The following is a 14,827-nucleotide window of genomic DNA, read 5'->3' as shown; positions in this document are numbered from 1 at the left end:
AAATCTAATGCATATAGAAAGCATGCCAACTCACTGATATTGAGTTCATTCTGACTCATAGAGAGCTCAAAGACATTGTTAGGGTTTCAGAGGTTGTAAGTCTTTTAGGGAGCAGAAAGCCTCATCTTTCTACCACAGAGCTAATGGTGGGTTTAATCCTCCGACCTTTCAGCTAGCAGCTCGATGCTTAACCTAGTGCACCACCAGGGATCCTTTATATATTCTTAGATGGAGTGATAATATATATCTGTTCTCTCTCCTGATTTTCCCTTAATAACTTATTTATGAGGTTGGTGGTGGGGATGGTGGTGTGCCACGGAGTCAGTTCCCACTCATAGAGACCCCGTATAGGATTTGTGAGGTTGTAAATCTTGATGGAAGCAGAAAGTCTGATCTTTCCCCCTGGGGAGTAGCTGGTAGATTTAAACTGCTGACCTTGCAGTTAGCAATCCTACACTTCACCCACTAGCCACCAGAGGGCCCCTTCTGAGATCTGTAGTAGTCCATCATACAGGATTGTTGTTAACTGCCATCAAGTTGGTTCCAACTAACAATGATCCTCTATAGGGTTTTGGTAGCGTAATGGTTACGCGTCGGGCTGCCAGCATCAAGGTCAGTAGTTCAAAACTACCAGCTTCAAAAGATGAGGCTTTCTGCTCCCGTAAAGATTTACAGCCTTGGAAACCCTATGTAGGGTCACTATGAGCCGGAACTGACTCCACGGTACTTAACAACAACAAATAGGGTTTCTGAAGGAGCTCTGGTAGTATAGTAGGAACCACAAGGTCAGCAGTTCAAAACTACCAGCCATTCCACAGGAGAAAGATAAGGCTTTCTGCTGCCATAAAGATGTACAGCCTCGGAAACCCTGTACAGGATCGCTATGAGTCGGAACGGACTCCACGCACATAACAACAACAATAAGGTTTCTGAGAAGCATCTGATGGGTTTGAACCTCTGACCTTGCAGTTATCAGTCCAGTGCTGATCCTACAGCGCCTCTCCAGGATTCCGTGGGCAATGGTAGATGCCATATTATCTGATGAACAGACCATCATCTCCAAAGTAGAGGATGCCAGATTACTAACCCAGGCAAACAGGAAGTCACTCCACCCCAAGGGGGGATTGTCAGCAATGAGGAACTCAAAGGCACAAATTCTGGCCATAAGGGTTGTTTGCTATAGCTGCCTGATTCCAGCAGTAGGAAAAGGAGTAGAACCAAGGCTGCAAGTGAGACATGCCACACCTAAGACAACAAGGTCACCCCTGCCCCCCACCTATAGGAAAGACCAACCACAAGCTTTATCTTTGTTTCAGCTAGGGAACATGCAGCTAGGATATGCTGGCCTTTAACTTGCTATAATCCTATTGCAATAAATCTTTTCAATGGTTTTAGAAGCAAAAATGTCACTTTGATAACTAAAGTGTATCTGACCTGTCCTGGTATTTTCTATTGTCTCATATTCATGTGAAAGTTGTATAGTGAGAAGGGGAGACAGAAAACGAATTGTGACATGTTCTAGATTGTGAAAAAGACACATATGAATTGTGGCATGAAGAAAATTGAATATACATACTATGGACTACCAGAGAATGAACAAACCAGACTTAGAATAATTAATACTAGAATGTTCCGTAGACACGAAGATGATGATTTCCATCTTGTTTACTTTGGACACGTCAGTAAGACAATCACTAGACAAAGATATCATTTTTTGTAGAGTAAAGGGTCAACACAATGTGGGAAACTCTCAATGAGATGAGCTGACACAATATCCACAACAATGATTCAAATAGAGTAGTAATCATGAGGATGGGATGGAACCTGGCGGTGTTCCATTTGGTTATACAGTTAGAACCAACGCAAAAGCAACTAATAACACCAGCTTACATAGAGAGATAATGGTATGCTGAACATTATCAAATAGAGAACAACAATGACCACCCAACTCTGTAGGCGAGCAGGGACTAGGTTACATGGCACACCCATGACTTTCTTCTCCAGCAAGCCAACATTCATTTTTATCAAAAGTGATCCAAAAATGAAGCTTTTGTAAGGACCCATAGGGTCAGTCCTGGTGAGCACCATGAACTTAGGATGGAATGACCAGATTTCCAAAAGTAAAAAGGCAACTTGCACTATCATTATTTTGAAAGAATCTTTAATCACAGAATTGTCCAAGAAAGTAACATGTAATGTGGAAAGCAGCTTCCCTAAAGATTCACACATTGAATCAATAAGCAACCATTGTGAGCTTGGTCATTCATGGACCCCAGAAGTCTGTCAGGTGTTTATGGTATGGAAGGTGTTGGACATCCTAATGCCATCTCCACATTTTAGAAAAATAAGATCATTTTATATTCTCTCAAACACTTTACTAGTAACTTCCAGCAAGATGGCACACTGGGCAGACATACTACTCAGACCCTCTACAGCAAAGATACAAAAGGCCAAATGAAACCAACCCAGATGACAATCTTGGAAGCCTGAACTTCAGAGGAAAGGTTAGAGAAGCAGAATGAAAGCTTGCTGGAGGAGAAAGCTGAGCAGGGATGGTGAGATAGGGAGACTGACCAGTGAACAGTCGGCCAGACAGTGCCCCTATCTTGAATTTTAGGGAGCAGCTGTAGAAATAGAAGGTGGACTAGCAGAGCAGATTCATACAGGCGACAGGAAAGATGTTATTTCTTCTTTTATCCCAAGCTTCCCTAGTGTCCAGAGGTGTCAGCCCTCACCCTCATCCATCCCCAGCATGGACGCTGCTCTCCAGGAGTTCAGAGCCTCGTGGTTGTGAGTTGGGGGCAGCTATGTCTCTTTGGTGCCCAGATTCAGGCAAGTTCAGTCTCAGACCTACAGAAACCACACAGCTACCAGACCAGCATTAGCCTAGCAGAAATCTTCATAACCAGCCACCCTGCCCCCAGATGCCCTGTGGACCTAACAGACACTGAAACCAGCTCCATCAAGGGCCTCTACCAACTACTTCCAGATTGAGTGTCCTGAACATAGACAACACCTAGGCCTATAGGAACTCCATCCAGGGCCAGCAACTGCACTGTGACATCACTTCCGTACCTGCCTCGTGAGTTCCTTGGTTGGTAGGAGCTCACCAAAGTCTTCTCCTTTCTAGGTCTAACAACTACACTGGGGTTTTTTTGTTTCTGATTTTGTTGTTTTCCCTTCATTGTTCAATTTTTTCTGTTAGTTTATTATTTCTTCTCCTTCTCTTTCCATTCCTGTTTGTCCTTTTCCTCTCTTTCTCATTTCCCTTCTTTTTTTGCCTTTAGATTTTTCTTTACTATTTTCCATTCTCTCTTTTCATCTTCCCTCTCCCTGGTTTTCCTACATGTTTTTATTATTATTAATACTACTTCCTTTTATTTTCTCTCTTAACTTTTCTCTTCTATATCTCCATTTCCTAGTCCCTTTTTTCTCTTTTTAGTTATTATATTCTTCTTTTCTGGATGCTGCCTGTTCTTATTCCTTTATTCTACTTTATTGTTTTCTCTTTTCATTGGTTGCTTGTTTGTTTATTCTGTTTTGGGGTTTTTTTTTTTGTACGGGGACAGGGAGGAGTGAGGGAGTGGTTTCTCCTCCTTCCAAGTGGACAGGAGACAGCAACTGTGCCCATACAGTCCAGCTATAACCATACTCACTGCAGCTCCACCCACTGGGGAAGAGCCAATACCAACCCCTATACCACCAGATCAACAATAGACAGAAACCAACACCAGCCCAAACCACCCTAAACTGAAGTGCCTGTATGGTAAATGGAAAACTGCACACACCTCCATTCTCTATACACACAGGGAACAGTTTATGAACACACCAACATATAATCATCAGTTAAATACAAATATGACACCACCACAATGCCCCAGAAACAACAGATAGTTTAAGTTCACACAAAGAAACAAGAGTGAATGGCTCAAACAAATAACCAAGATGCAGAGCCAGAAAACATTTCTGTGGAAGAAAACGTAATGGAACTAACTGAAAAAGAATTCAAAAGAATAATATTTAGGTGCCTTCAAAGGAATGACAGAAAGATAGAGAAATCCAAGAGAACACAGAAAAAATTTTAGAAGAATTCAAGAAAATGCTACAAAAATAAACAAACAAAATAAATGCAGAATTTGAAACAATATCAGTACAAAATCTGCCATTAGAAAGATTTCAAATATGAACAATACATTGAAACAACAAAGGAGTAAATTAGAAGCAATGGAAACACAAATTAATGAGCTTGAAGATAAATTCCTTAATATTACTATGCTAGAACAATCAAAGGAAGAATTAAAACATCCAAGAAAGCTTCACAGTTATGTGGCACGCCATGAATAGAAACAACTTACAGGTGACCAGAATTCCAGGACAGGAGGGACAATAAAAAGCACAGAGAAAATTGTCAAAGAGCTGTTGGGAAAAAATCTTCCCTAACATTATGAAAGAAGAGAAGGTAAATATACAGGTAGCTGAATAAATCCCAAATAGGATAGACCCCAAAAGAAAATCACCAAAACATATCATAACCAAACTTTCCAAAGCCAAAGACAAGGGAAGAATCCTGAAAACACCTCAGGAAAAAATGAAAAGTTACTCAAAGGAAAACCAATAAGAGTAAGCTCTGATTTCTCAGCAGAAACCATGTAGGAAAGCAGACAATGGGATGACATATACTAAACCCTGAAAGAAAAGATTGCCAACCAAAAATCATACACCCAGCAAAACTGCCCCTGAAATACATTGTCAAAGTTAGTACATTTCCTGATAAACAAATTAAAGGACTTTGTAATGACCAGACCAACTTTACAAAAAATGCTGAGAACTAACAACAGCAGAAAACAATCAGAGATTACCACACATGACAATACCATCTAGAATTCTACACCAGATACAGAAGTATTGAAGTAAAACAAACCCATAAGACTGAAAATAGGGAACCAGAGATAACAATATATAATAAAGTTAACTACAAAGCAAAAAAAAGGAATAGTGTAGATACAGAACTTCCAGATGGCAAGGACGTCAAGTGGATTTTAAGATACAACAGACTCTTCAAATCAAGGGAAAATATTAATAAATTACAGGGTAGCCTCAAAGAAAACTGATGTGTCTCCAAAAAAAAATCAGAAGATTTAGTAAACATTAGTAAACACAACAGAAGTGGGGAAAAAAAGAAAGCTCACAAACAAAATGAACTCAGTGCAGAAAATTATGTAAAACAAAGAATCCAGAAGCACCACACAAAAAGAAGGGGGGGGGCGGCGCAGGGGGATCCATAGCAAAATAACAACAATCATTTCACACCTATTGATAATTACACTGAATGTAAATGGATTAATGCACCAGTCAAGAAACAGAAAGAGCAGAATGGATAAGAAAACAGGATCCTTCAATATGCTATCTACAAGAGACATATCAAAAAGATGGAGACAGCCTAAATGCCCATGAACAAAAGGATGCTTAAACAAACTTTTGTACTTACAAATAATAGAATACTACAAAATGTTGAAGAATAATAATGAAACTGCAAAACACCTAACAACATGGATGAACCTGGAGGACATTATGCTAAGTGAAATTAGTTAATGACAATATAACAAATATTGTATGAGACCACTGTTGTATAAAGTTAAGAAAAGATTTTCTTGATGAAAGAATAATTCTATAATGGATACTGGGAGAGGAAGGATTATTCACGGACTAGAGGGAGTCCTGGCTTGGCGCTGCAGGTTAATGCACTGGACTGCAAAGTTGGATTGAGCTACAAAGTCAGCAGTTCAAGCTCACCAGCCATTCCTCAGAAACCCTATGCAGGGTCGTTATGGATGGAAACCGATTCAATGGCACTTAACAACTACAAACAATAGAGGATAGACACGTGTTAACATGATGATGGGGCAGACAATATACAAGAGGGAAGTTAGCAGAGAAAAGATGAGGGTAACAGGAGACACAGGGAGGAATGCAAGGGTTAAAGTGAAGAGAGGTAAATGCTGTTAACTGATGGTACATGGAGAGCATTGCAATTATTGTAATGAAGCAAAGTATGTGATTTGTTGCATGAAAAACTGACAATGTAGGAGTGGCCGGGGACTCTAGACCCAGAGAGGGAGAGGGGCTGTGTGCTGATGACCAGGGGGCAGGCTTGCAGGGTATACCCTTTGGCTGGTTGATGATGCATGGAGGGGATTGTAACCATGGCAGTGAAACGATATATGATAGGATGAATGTAAAGCTAATGTTATCCCATGTAAACTATCACATAATTCACAATAAAACATTAAAAAAAAACAAAAACTGACAATCTATACCCTTTAGTTGGTTGATGATGCATGGAGGGGATTGTAACCATGGCAATGAGACGATATACGATAGAACAAATGTAAAACTAATATTCTCCCATGTAAACTATCACATAATTCACAATAAATCATTTTTTTTAAAAAAACTGATAATCTTCTTTGTTAACCTTTACTCAATTCACAATTTTTAAAAATTTTTAAATGTATTAGCAGGATTTATTTTTTTTTTTCATTTCCCTTAGTATCTACATCATCACACTTTTGTCAGTAAAATTACTCAAGCAAAACCCCAAAACAGCAATGTCTCTGCTGTTGTTGTTGAGTGCCATTGAGTCAGTTCCAACTCATAGCCACCCTGGATAGGGCTTCTGAGGCTGTAAATCTTTTGGGGAGCAGAAAGCCTTACCTTTCTTCCAAGGAGCAGCTGGTGAACTTGAACCACTGACCTTGTGGTTCACATTCTAGTGCTTACCCTACAGAGCCATCACACTCCCAGAACAATAATACAACTTTGCTCATGTGAAAGGTGAGCGATATTATTTTAATTTGTGTGAGGTTTTTTTTGCTTACTGGTGAGTTGAACTTCGTTTTTTATATGCTTGTTGGATGCTTGTATTTTCTTTTCTGTAAACGTGGTGAATTACAATTGTGCTTTTGGTGTCTTTCTAATAGTTTTTTACATAAGTTTGTTTTGTATTAGACATTGCCTACTGTATTTGTAGTAATGTTTTAGAGTCACAAACGTATTTTTAAGATTCACTGTTGTTGTTTTTGTGAAGCGCCATCGAGATGGTTCCGACCCATAGTGACCCTGTATAGGTTTCCGAGGAGCAGATGGTGAGCTTGAACTGATGTCTTTGCAGTCCAGCACATTAACCCAGCACCACACCAGAACTCCCAGTTTCATATGTATATTTTTCAAATTTATCAAAATAAAAATTTAAAGTTGATTTTTTTTTCTCTTGAGGGAATTGGGGAGCAAAGAGAGAGTTTGATGTTAATGAAATATTCTTTAAAAGAATTCTTGCTAGCCACCCGAGTGACCACACTGTGTGTTTTATTGAATACTGTACTGAAATGCCAGTTGGCGCCCTTGGGAGTCAGAAAAGTGATTAATAAATCATTAATCCTTGTTTTCTGGATGTTTCACTCTGTGGTTCTTTTGCAGTTGTTGAGAAACACTAGCTACCAGACAGTATTCAGGATGATGCTCAAAGAAATGGCTGAACGCAGTGAGCTGGAAGAAGATATTGAAATCCCCATGACTGGGCATCTGAAGAGTGAGACCAGAAGGAAACTGGGGATTCTGTAAGTACCGGAGAAGTGGAGCTAGTGGCCAGTAGATGTGGTTGGGTCAGAAGGAGCAGCAGAGAACACATAAACTGATGGTACAGAGAAAAGAGAAGGCTCAGGGTCAGGCCGGTTTCCCAAGTCAAGGAGTAAGGGACAGGCAAGCCACAAATTCCAGGACAAGAGCCAGGGGTCAGGTGGACCGGATGATTCAGCTGTCCGAAAACAGAAAAAACTCAAGAGCAAAGACATGCATAAGCATGTGAGTCACCAGATAGGATCAGAGGCAGATGGTGGCTTAGGTTGTAAATCCAGAACAGAAAAATATCTTGAAGTACAAAATGAATATATACCATAGAAATGACCCCATTCACCCTAGACTAGCCAAGTTGTTCTTGAGTGGACTCCTGGTGGTCTCATGTGTGTCAGAGATGGACTGTGTTCCACTGAGTTTTGGGTGGCTCATTTTTCAAAGACAGAGTGCCCGGTCTTTCTTCCAAGGCACCTTGGAGTAGACTGGCTTCTCCAAGCATTAACTGAGCATGTTAACTGTCTGCACCACCCAGGGACTCCACACTCTAAGTTACTTTTCCAGGCTCCCTGGAGAAGCGAGCTGCTAGCCTTCAGTTTCACAAACCTGCACAGGATCCCCTATAGGAGTGAGAAATGAGAAAACTATTACAGACCCATTGAAAGTTGCTGATCTCTTGAACTGAGAAGTTAAGGCTGTCATTTCCAACCTGGAGCTTAGGAGGCAGAGAGCTCCCTGAGACTATCACCCTGAGACAGTCTTCAAACCTCCAGCTGATCCTATCCCCTGAGATCATGTTTTAGTGAAATGGCAGAGTGGCACACAAAATAGATCAATGCCGGACTGAAAACCCAGGAGACCAAGTGTCAACAACTACTCAAAAGCGGCCAGAACACAGGCGTGCCTGGGAGATAGAGCGGCTTTGGTTCCAGATGACCACCATAAAGCGAGTATCACAACAAACCGAATCAGTGACAATTTTGGTTTCTCAGTGTTTGTAAAGTTACATTTATGCTATACTTGGTCTGTTAAGTGTGCAATAGCATTATCAAAGTGTTTTGAATATTGTGAAAATGACCCAAGTGTGACAAAGAGACACCAGGTGAGCACATGGCTGTTGGGAACACAGTGCTCGACAAACCTTCCATTTCTAAAACTACAAAACGAGGCGTGGGTACCCTAGAAAGGGTACTGACTGCACACAATGAAAGAGAATGTAGACGCACTGTGATCCCTGTAACTTGGTCACTGAACAATTTGTGTGGAAATTGTCAAATGGAAACAGAACTTGCTGTATAAACTTTCACCCCAAACTCAATGAAATATTTATATTTTGAAAACAAAAACAGAAACTTGCCATGTCACAAGCCTGTTCTTTAGATCTAATGAAACCCGGGAAGCTGGCCCCTTCCAGCACATTCCCTTTCAAAGGCGGCTCTGATTTGAGAAGTAGGCAACACAGCTGGTCCTGGAGGCCACTTGTTATTGTTGTTGTTGTTAAGTGCCGTCGAGTCGGTTCTGATCCATAGCGACCCTTTACAGGGTTTCTGAGGCTGTAAATGTTTACGGGAGCAGAAAGCCTCATCTTTCTCCTGCAGAACTGCTGGTAGTTTCGAACTGCTGACCATGAGGTTAGCAGCCCAACTCTTAACCACTATGCTATCAGAGCTCCTTTGGAGGCCACTTATTGGGAAGTAAAGCAGGTCAAGCCATTGAGATGCCAGTATGGCTTGCTTGTATATTGGCATGAGAGAGGGCTTGATCATTTGACAGGCTGCCCCTGCCTTCCTGAGACTTTCATGAGAAGTCATTTTGAGTGAGTTTCTTTGGCAGCCTCCTACTATTTGCAAAGGAGTTTCAGGTGGCCTTTCCAGTCACAGACAATGCTGGTTTTTCTAAGCTATTTCCACTCCCGGTGTGGCACTGGAGGATCAGCACTGGACTGTGAACCACAAGGTCAGCAGTTCAAACCTACCAGTTGCTCCTCAGAAACTCTATATAGGGGCGCTACAAGTCAGAACCAACTCACTCGACAGCACTTAACAAAAACAACAATTTCCAAGTGTGAGCCTTCCTGGGGTATGCACATGCATAGCAAAGCCAGCTGAATTTAACTCTGAGCCACACTTGGATTTGGAACCTCCCTGCCCTGACCTAGCCTCTAAAACAACTCTGACTGATTTCATTCTGGAGGCTTTGGGATGGGCCATGTGTACTAACTAAAGGCCACCCCTTCATTTCACTAACCAGAAGAAAAGCTGGGTGCAAAAGCAGAGCTTTGGCTCAACCTTCTTGTGTGAGCAGACTCGGCAGACTCTTGCATTCCCCACACCCAATCTCAACTTTTAAAGATGTTCCATGTTCCTTTCAGGCTGAAGAAAAATTTTGGGAAATATAAGGAAACAATCCTGTGGATTATGAAGAAACGTGAACGTAAGTACTGACCCTTCCACTCCCCGTTTTGTGACTGGCCCCCTTGTCTGGGTCTCCTTGCCTCTCCCCCTCTGCACTGGGCCATAAGGGAGGCAGAAAGCCATTCACTCACTTGAGCACCTGCTGGGTGCTAAGCATGTCCTTTCTGCCACGGGTAGAACATTGAGCAAGACAGCCACAACGTTCGGAAACCTCAACAGCCTTACCCCTTTGTGCTGAGGAGGGAAGGTGGCTAGGCAAGAAAGGAAGAAGCTGCCTTTAGGATGATCAAGTCATGTTATGATCGGAAGTCCTCGTGTAGTGCTGCAGGATAATGCACTGAAACGGAAGGTCAGTTTGAGCTGGAAGTCAGTGGTTCAAACTCACCAGCCGTTCCTCGGAAACACTATACAGGGTTCCTATGTGAGTCAGAACTGACTCGACAGAACTTAACAACAACAACAATGGGGAGAGATGCTGTAATACCACACAGAAGGCAACCTGGGCTGGGTGTGTGGAAAGGCAATACTCATGCCCCTTTAACCAAAGATGTTCAGAATCCACCTGTTATGATTTGCCTATTGTAGAGGGTACCCGTTTTTTGGGTCTAATTATGGCAAGTTTGAGTCAAGACTCCAAACTATCAGGTTACTTAATTCAGAGTCTGAAAACCAGAAATGTGGACTATCTTTCCAGTTACTAAATATAACTAATGTAGAAATGGCAAAAAACCCGCGGTAGACAGAACTGATCAGTCTTTTCTCAGATAGTCGGGGTGCAGCTTCAGATTCCCCCTCATGAGGGCACTCCAGTCCAGACCAGGCCTTACCCTTACAGACTTGCTACTGTGTACTAGGTGCCTTCTCAAAACTCTCGTCTGCAAGTTAATATCCATAACAATGTGAAGGAAAATAACGAATTAAGGCTCAGAGAGGCTAAGTGGTTTGCCTAAAATGACCAGCCATTAAATGGAAAAGTCACACATACGCCCAACACCTCCTAAGCCACATGTAGTGTCGGCCCCTTTGGCAGGTTCAGTGAACAACAAAGGCTGTGTGTTTGGAGAAGAAAAAGTTGGGACCCTCACAACACACAAAAGGGGGTTACCCCCTTCAGTCTTTGTGCTGGAAAGGGCCCTGCCTGCTACCATGCCTCTCACAATGGGCTTCTCCAAAACAAAAAAAGAGGAGTTCAGGTGCTTATCAACCAGAAACACAACAATGTCTACTACTCTTGTAAGGTAATACTTGTCTATTGCTTACTTTTCTGTTCCCTCTGGGCTTTAGACATCTGTGTCTTTAATGCCTTGGCACCTTAGTAAAGCACACAGTAGATGCTCAATAAAAGTTTCTTGAGTGGATGGGTGGGTACATGCATGATTTTTGTTTCTTTTTGTTTTTCAGGTCTCCTTACAAGCCAAGGTAAGACTTCCCATTAGAAAATGAAATTTGATAGAATACAAATGGCCAGATTCCCCTAGTGCCCCACTCAACCCTGCCCACTACCTGCTTCTCTGGACAACTGAAGCCTAGAAGGTTTGAGCTTTTTATTCAGAAAAGCAACATTTCTAATCGATAAGAGACATCTTTTCATGTTCTTGCTGTGGTCAGTCCCAAGGAAATCTCCCAGTCTCCTTTGATATGATAACTCCTTTCTTCCAGTATCTAACCTATGATTTCATATTCCAAGCCCATAGCCCATGGCTCTGAGCGCTCCAATTTTCAAACAAAAACCTGAGTGTGCACACAAGGTCTCACGCTTACATGGTCCCCGTGCTTGGTTCAAGGCTCACTGTGGCTGCTCTGCAATCCTTCATTACTCTCTCTTCCTAATTCTTTCCTTGGCACAAGGTTAATACGGCAAAGTGTGTAGTCTTTATTGTTCAGAATTTTTTAGACTGAGTGAAAGAAGCTGGACAACATTACACAACTTGTATTAAGAGCCATAAAATTCAAAGGTCTTTGTGAGAAAGACACTGAGATTCATTGAGGCACTGTGCATGCTTTTTTCACAGCTACCCTGTAGCACTGTGGGGTAATGCACTGGGCCGCAAGGTCGGTTGTTAAAACTCACCGGCTGTTCCTTGTAAACTCTAGGCAGTAGGAACCAACTAATGGCACTTAACAACAACAAACAGCCCTGGGTAACTAACTGTAGACAACAGTATTCTATTTTAAGGAAATTGAGGCTCAGAATGGCAGCTGAAAGCCTCACTTAATAAGAACTAAGCAAAAAGCCAGAAGGTCCATGATTGTAATTATTCAGTACATAAAATCAAAATGAACACATAAATGTCTTCTTTTATCACTACAATTACAAAAAAAAAAATGTTTACTATTTCTAGTTGATTGCTCAGAAACAGTAGCCTGGCTCGCTCTAGTTTTTGGCTTCTCACTCTGATAAATCAGTTGTTGTTGTGGTTGTTAGATGCCATTGAGTGGGTACCAACTCATAGTGACCCTATGCACAACAAAATGAAGCCCTGTTGGGTCCTGCATCAACCTCACAATTGTTGCTACACTTGAACCCCAGGCTGTTCCCACTGTGCCAATCTCTTTGAGGATCTTCCTTTTTTTTTCACTTACTCTACATTTTACCAAGCAAACCTTTCCTAATTTTAAACCATTCGATGTTCCCTTATTCTGTTTAAACAACTGCGTCTTGGTCTCTGTAAGGGTTCCGTATGAGCACAATTTTTCTTCAGAATACTCATTATCATCTGGCATTTTATTTGTTTATTTGTTAAACATCAATAAAACAGATACTATTATTAGCATCAGTTAGAAGTCTCCAATGTTAGAATGAACAGCAGCAGGTGTTTCTGATGCCCAGGGCAGTTGCTGGCACACAGAAGGTACACAATAGATGTTTATTGAGTAAATGAACAAATGATCTAGCCCTACCTGCCTCCCCTGTCCCCATCTAGACTTTCACCATGCAGTACTTATCCACAGAATTCCCCAGTGTGTATTAGAGACTTAACCCAGTGTGTTTTAGAGCCTTAACTTCTCAGGGGATCTATGTTGAGGCCAATGGCGAGACCATCAAGCTGTCTGGACCGGCCTGCACTAAGCTGTAGCTCAGTAATTCCTTCTTCTCTGTAGAGCATCTGTCTGGTGCTTCAGCTGAGCTGTTCTCCAAGTTCATCAGCTCTGCTCCTAGTCTTCTCAGTCTTGTACCAGGCTCACCAGGAACACAACTGTTCCTTGTTTGTCTTTGCTAATTTCATTCTAAAATTCTATTCTTATAACAACAGATGAAAATGGATATGAAATGCAAACTGTTGTTGCTATGAAAACTAAATTGAATGCTTTCGAAAGACAATAAAGAAGTTGTGCTTTTCTTTTCCCCAGTTGTTTTGAATTAGGAGTAGACCCAATATACATTAAAAGATAGAGTGATGTTTAGAAATAAAAAAATATATTTTAATGAAAATCTATGGTTCTATACTCAGACTATTTAGAAGCTACCAAACCTGAAAATTATAAATAATAAATTATGGATGGGTTTAGACAAAATGATCACAGAACCAATATCAGACCACATTCAAAGGAAAGATCCTACCTTTCTTTTCAAAATAATATACTGACATGTTGTTATTGTTGTTGTTAGGTACCATTGAGTTGATTCCAACCCGGAGTGACCCCGTGCACAACAGAACAAAACCCTGCTCAGTCCTCTGCCATTCTCACAACAGCTGAGCCTTTTGCAGCTGTTAGTATTCCAATGAGTTTCATTAGGGGTCTTCCTCTTTTACACCGGCCCACCACTTTACCAAGCACAATGTCCTTCTCCAAGGACTTTGTGTTGTTGTTGTTATGTGCCGCGGAGTCGGTTCCGACTCATAGCGACACTGTACAGGGTTTCCGAGGCTATAAATCTTTACAGGAGCAGAATGCCTCATCTTTCTCCTGAGGAACCACTGATAGTTTCACACTGCTGACCTGACGGTTGGCAGCTTGACTCGTAACCACTGGTCCATCTTAAAATGTCCAAAGTATGAGACATGAACTCTGGCCGTCCTGATTTCTTAGAAACATTCTGGCTATACTTCTTCCAACACAGCTTCGTTTGTTTTTTGACAATCTATGGTACTTTCAGTATTCTTCTCCAACACCGTAGCTCAATTTTTCTACTGTTTTCCTTATTCATTGTCCAACTTTCACATGCATATGAGGCTGTTGAAAATACTACGGATTGCATCGGGGCAAGTTAGTTCTCGAACTGATATCTTTGCTCTTGAACACTTTTTAAAGAGGGCTTGTGCAGCAGATTTGCCTAAAGCAATACATCACTTTATTTCTTGACTATTACTTCCTTAAGAGTTGATTGTAGATCCAAGCAAAATGATTCTTGGACAACTTCAATCTTTTCTCCGTTTATCATGATGTTATTTACTGGTCCAGTTGTGAGGATTTTTGCTTTGTGAGGTGCAATCCATAATGAAGGCTGTTGTCTTTGATCTCCATCAGTAAGTTATTTAAGTATTCTTAGCTTTCAGCAAGCAAAGTTACATCATCTGCATATCACAGGTTGTTAATGATCTTCCTCAAAGCCTGATGCCACATTCTTCTTTATATAATCTAGCTTCTCAGATTATTTGTTCAGTGTACAGATTTAATAAGTAGGCTGAAAGAATATAATGCTGGTGCACCCTTTTCCTAATTTTAAACCATTCAGTGTCACCTTGTTCTGATCGAATGCTGCTCTTTGTCTATGCACAAGTTCCTTGTGAGCACAATCAAATGTTCTTGTATGCTTATACGTTGCAATGTTATCCATAATT

At 41.2% G+C, this 14,827-nt stretch overlaps 1 protein-coding gene across 1 annotated transcript in view; it reads left to right on the top strand.

The window, feature by feature from the left end:
• The first annotated feature begins 582 nt into the window (after positions 1-582).
• Positions 583-14,827, top strand: part of FAM194B (family with sequence similarity 194, member B) — a 32,090-nt gene continuing 17,845 nt past the window's right edge. Inside the window, exons 1-4 of the mRNA XM_006837685.1 lie at positions 583-612; positions 7,477-7,616; positions 10,001-10,062; positions 10,674-10,688. Of these exons, the coding sequence (XP_006837749.1) occupies positions 583-612; positions 7,477-7,616; positions 10,001-10,062; positions 10,674-10,688 (247 nt within the window). The remainder of the gene's footprint in view (positions 613-7,476; positions 7,617-10,000; positions 10,063-10,673; positions 10,689-14,827) is intronic.

This window comes from Chrysochloris asiatica, unplaced genomic scaffold, assembly GCF_000296735.1.
Source record: "Chrysochloris asiatica unplaced genomic scaffold, ChrAsi1.0 scaffold00022, whole genome shotgun sequence".
Classification (NCBI taxonomy): domain Eukaryota; kingdom Metazoa; phylum Chordata; class Mammalia; order Afrosoricida; family Chrysochloridae; genus Chrysochloris; species Chrysochloris asiatica.
This window is presented reverse-complemented; position numbering and strand designations above follow the sequence as displayed.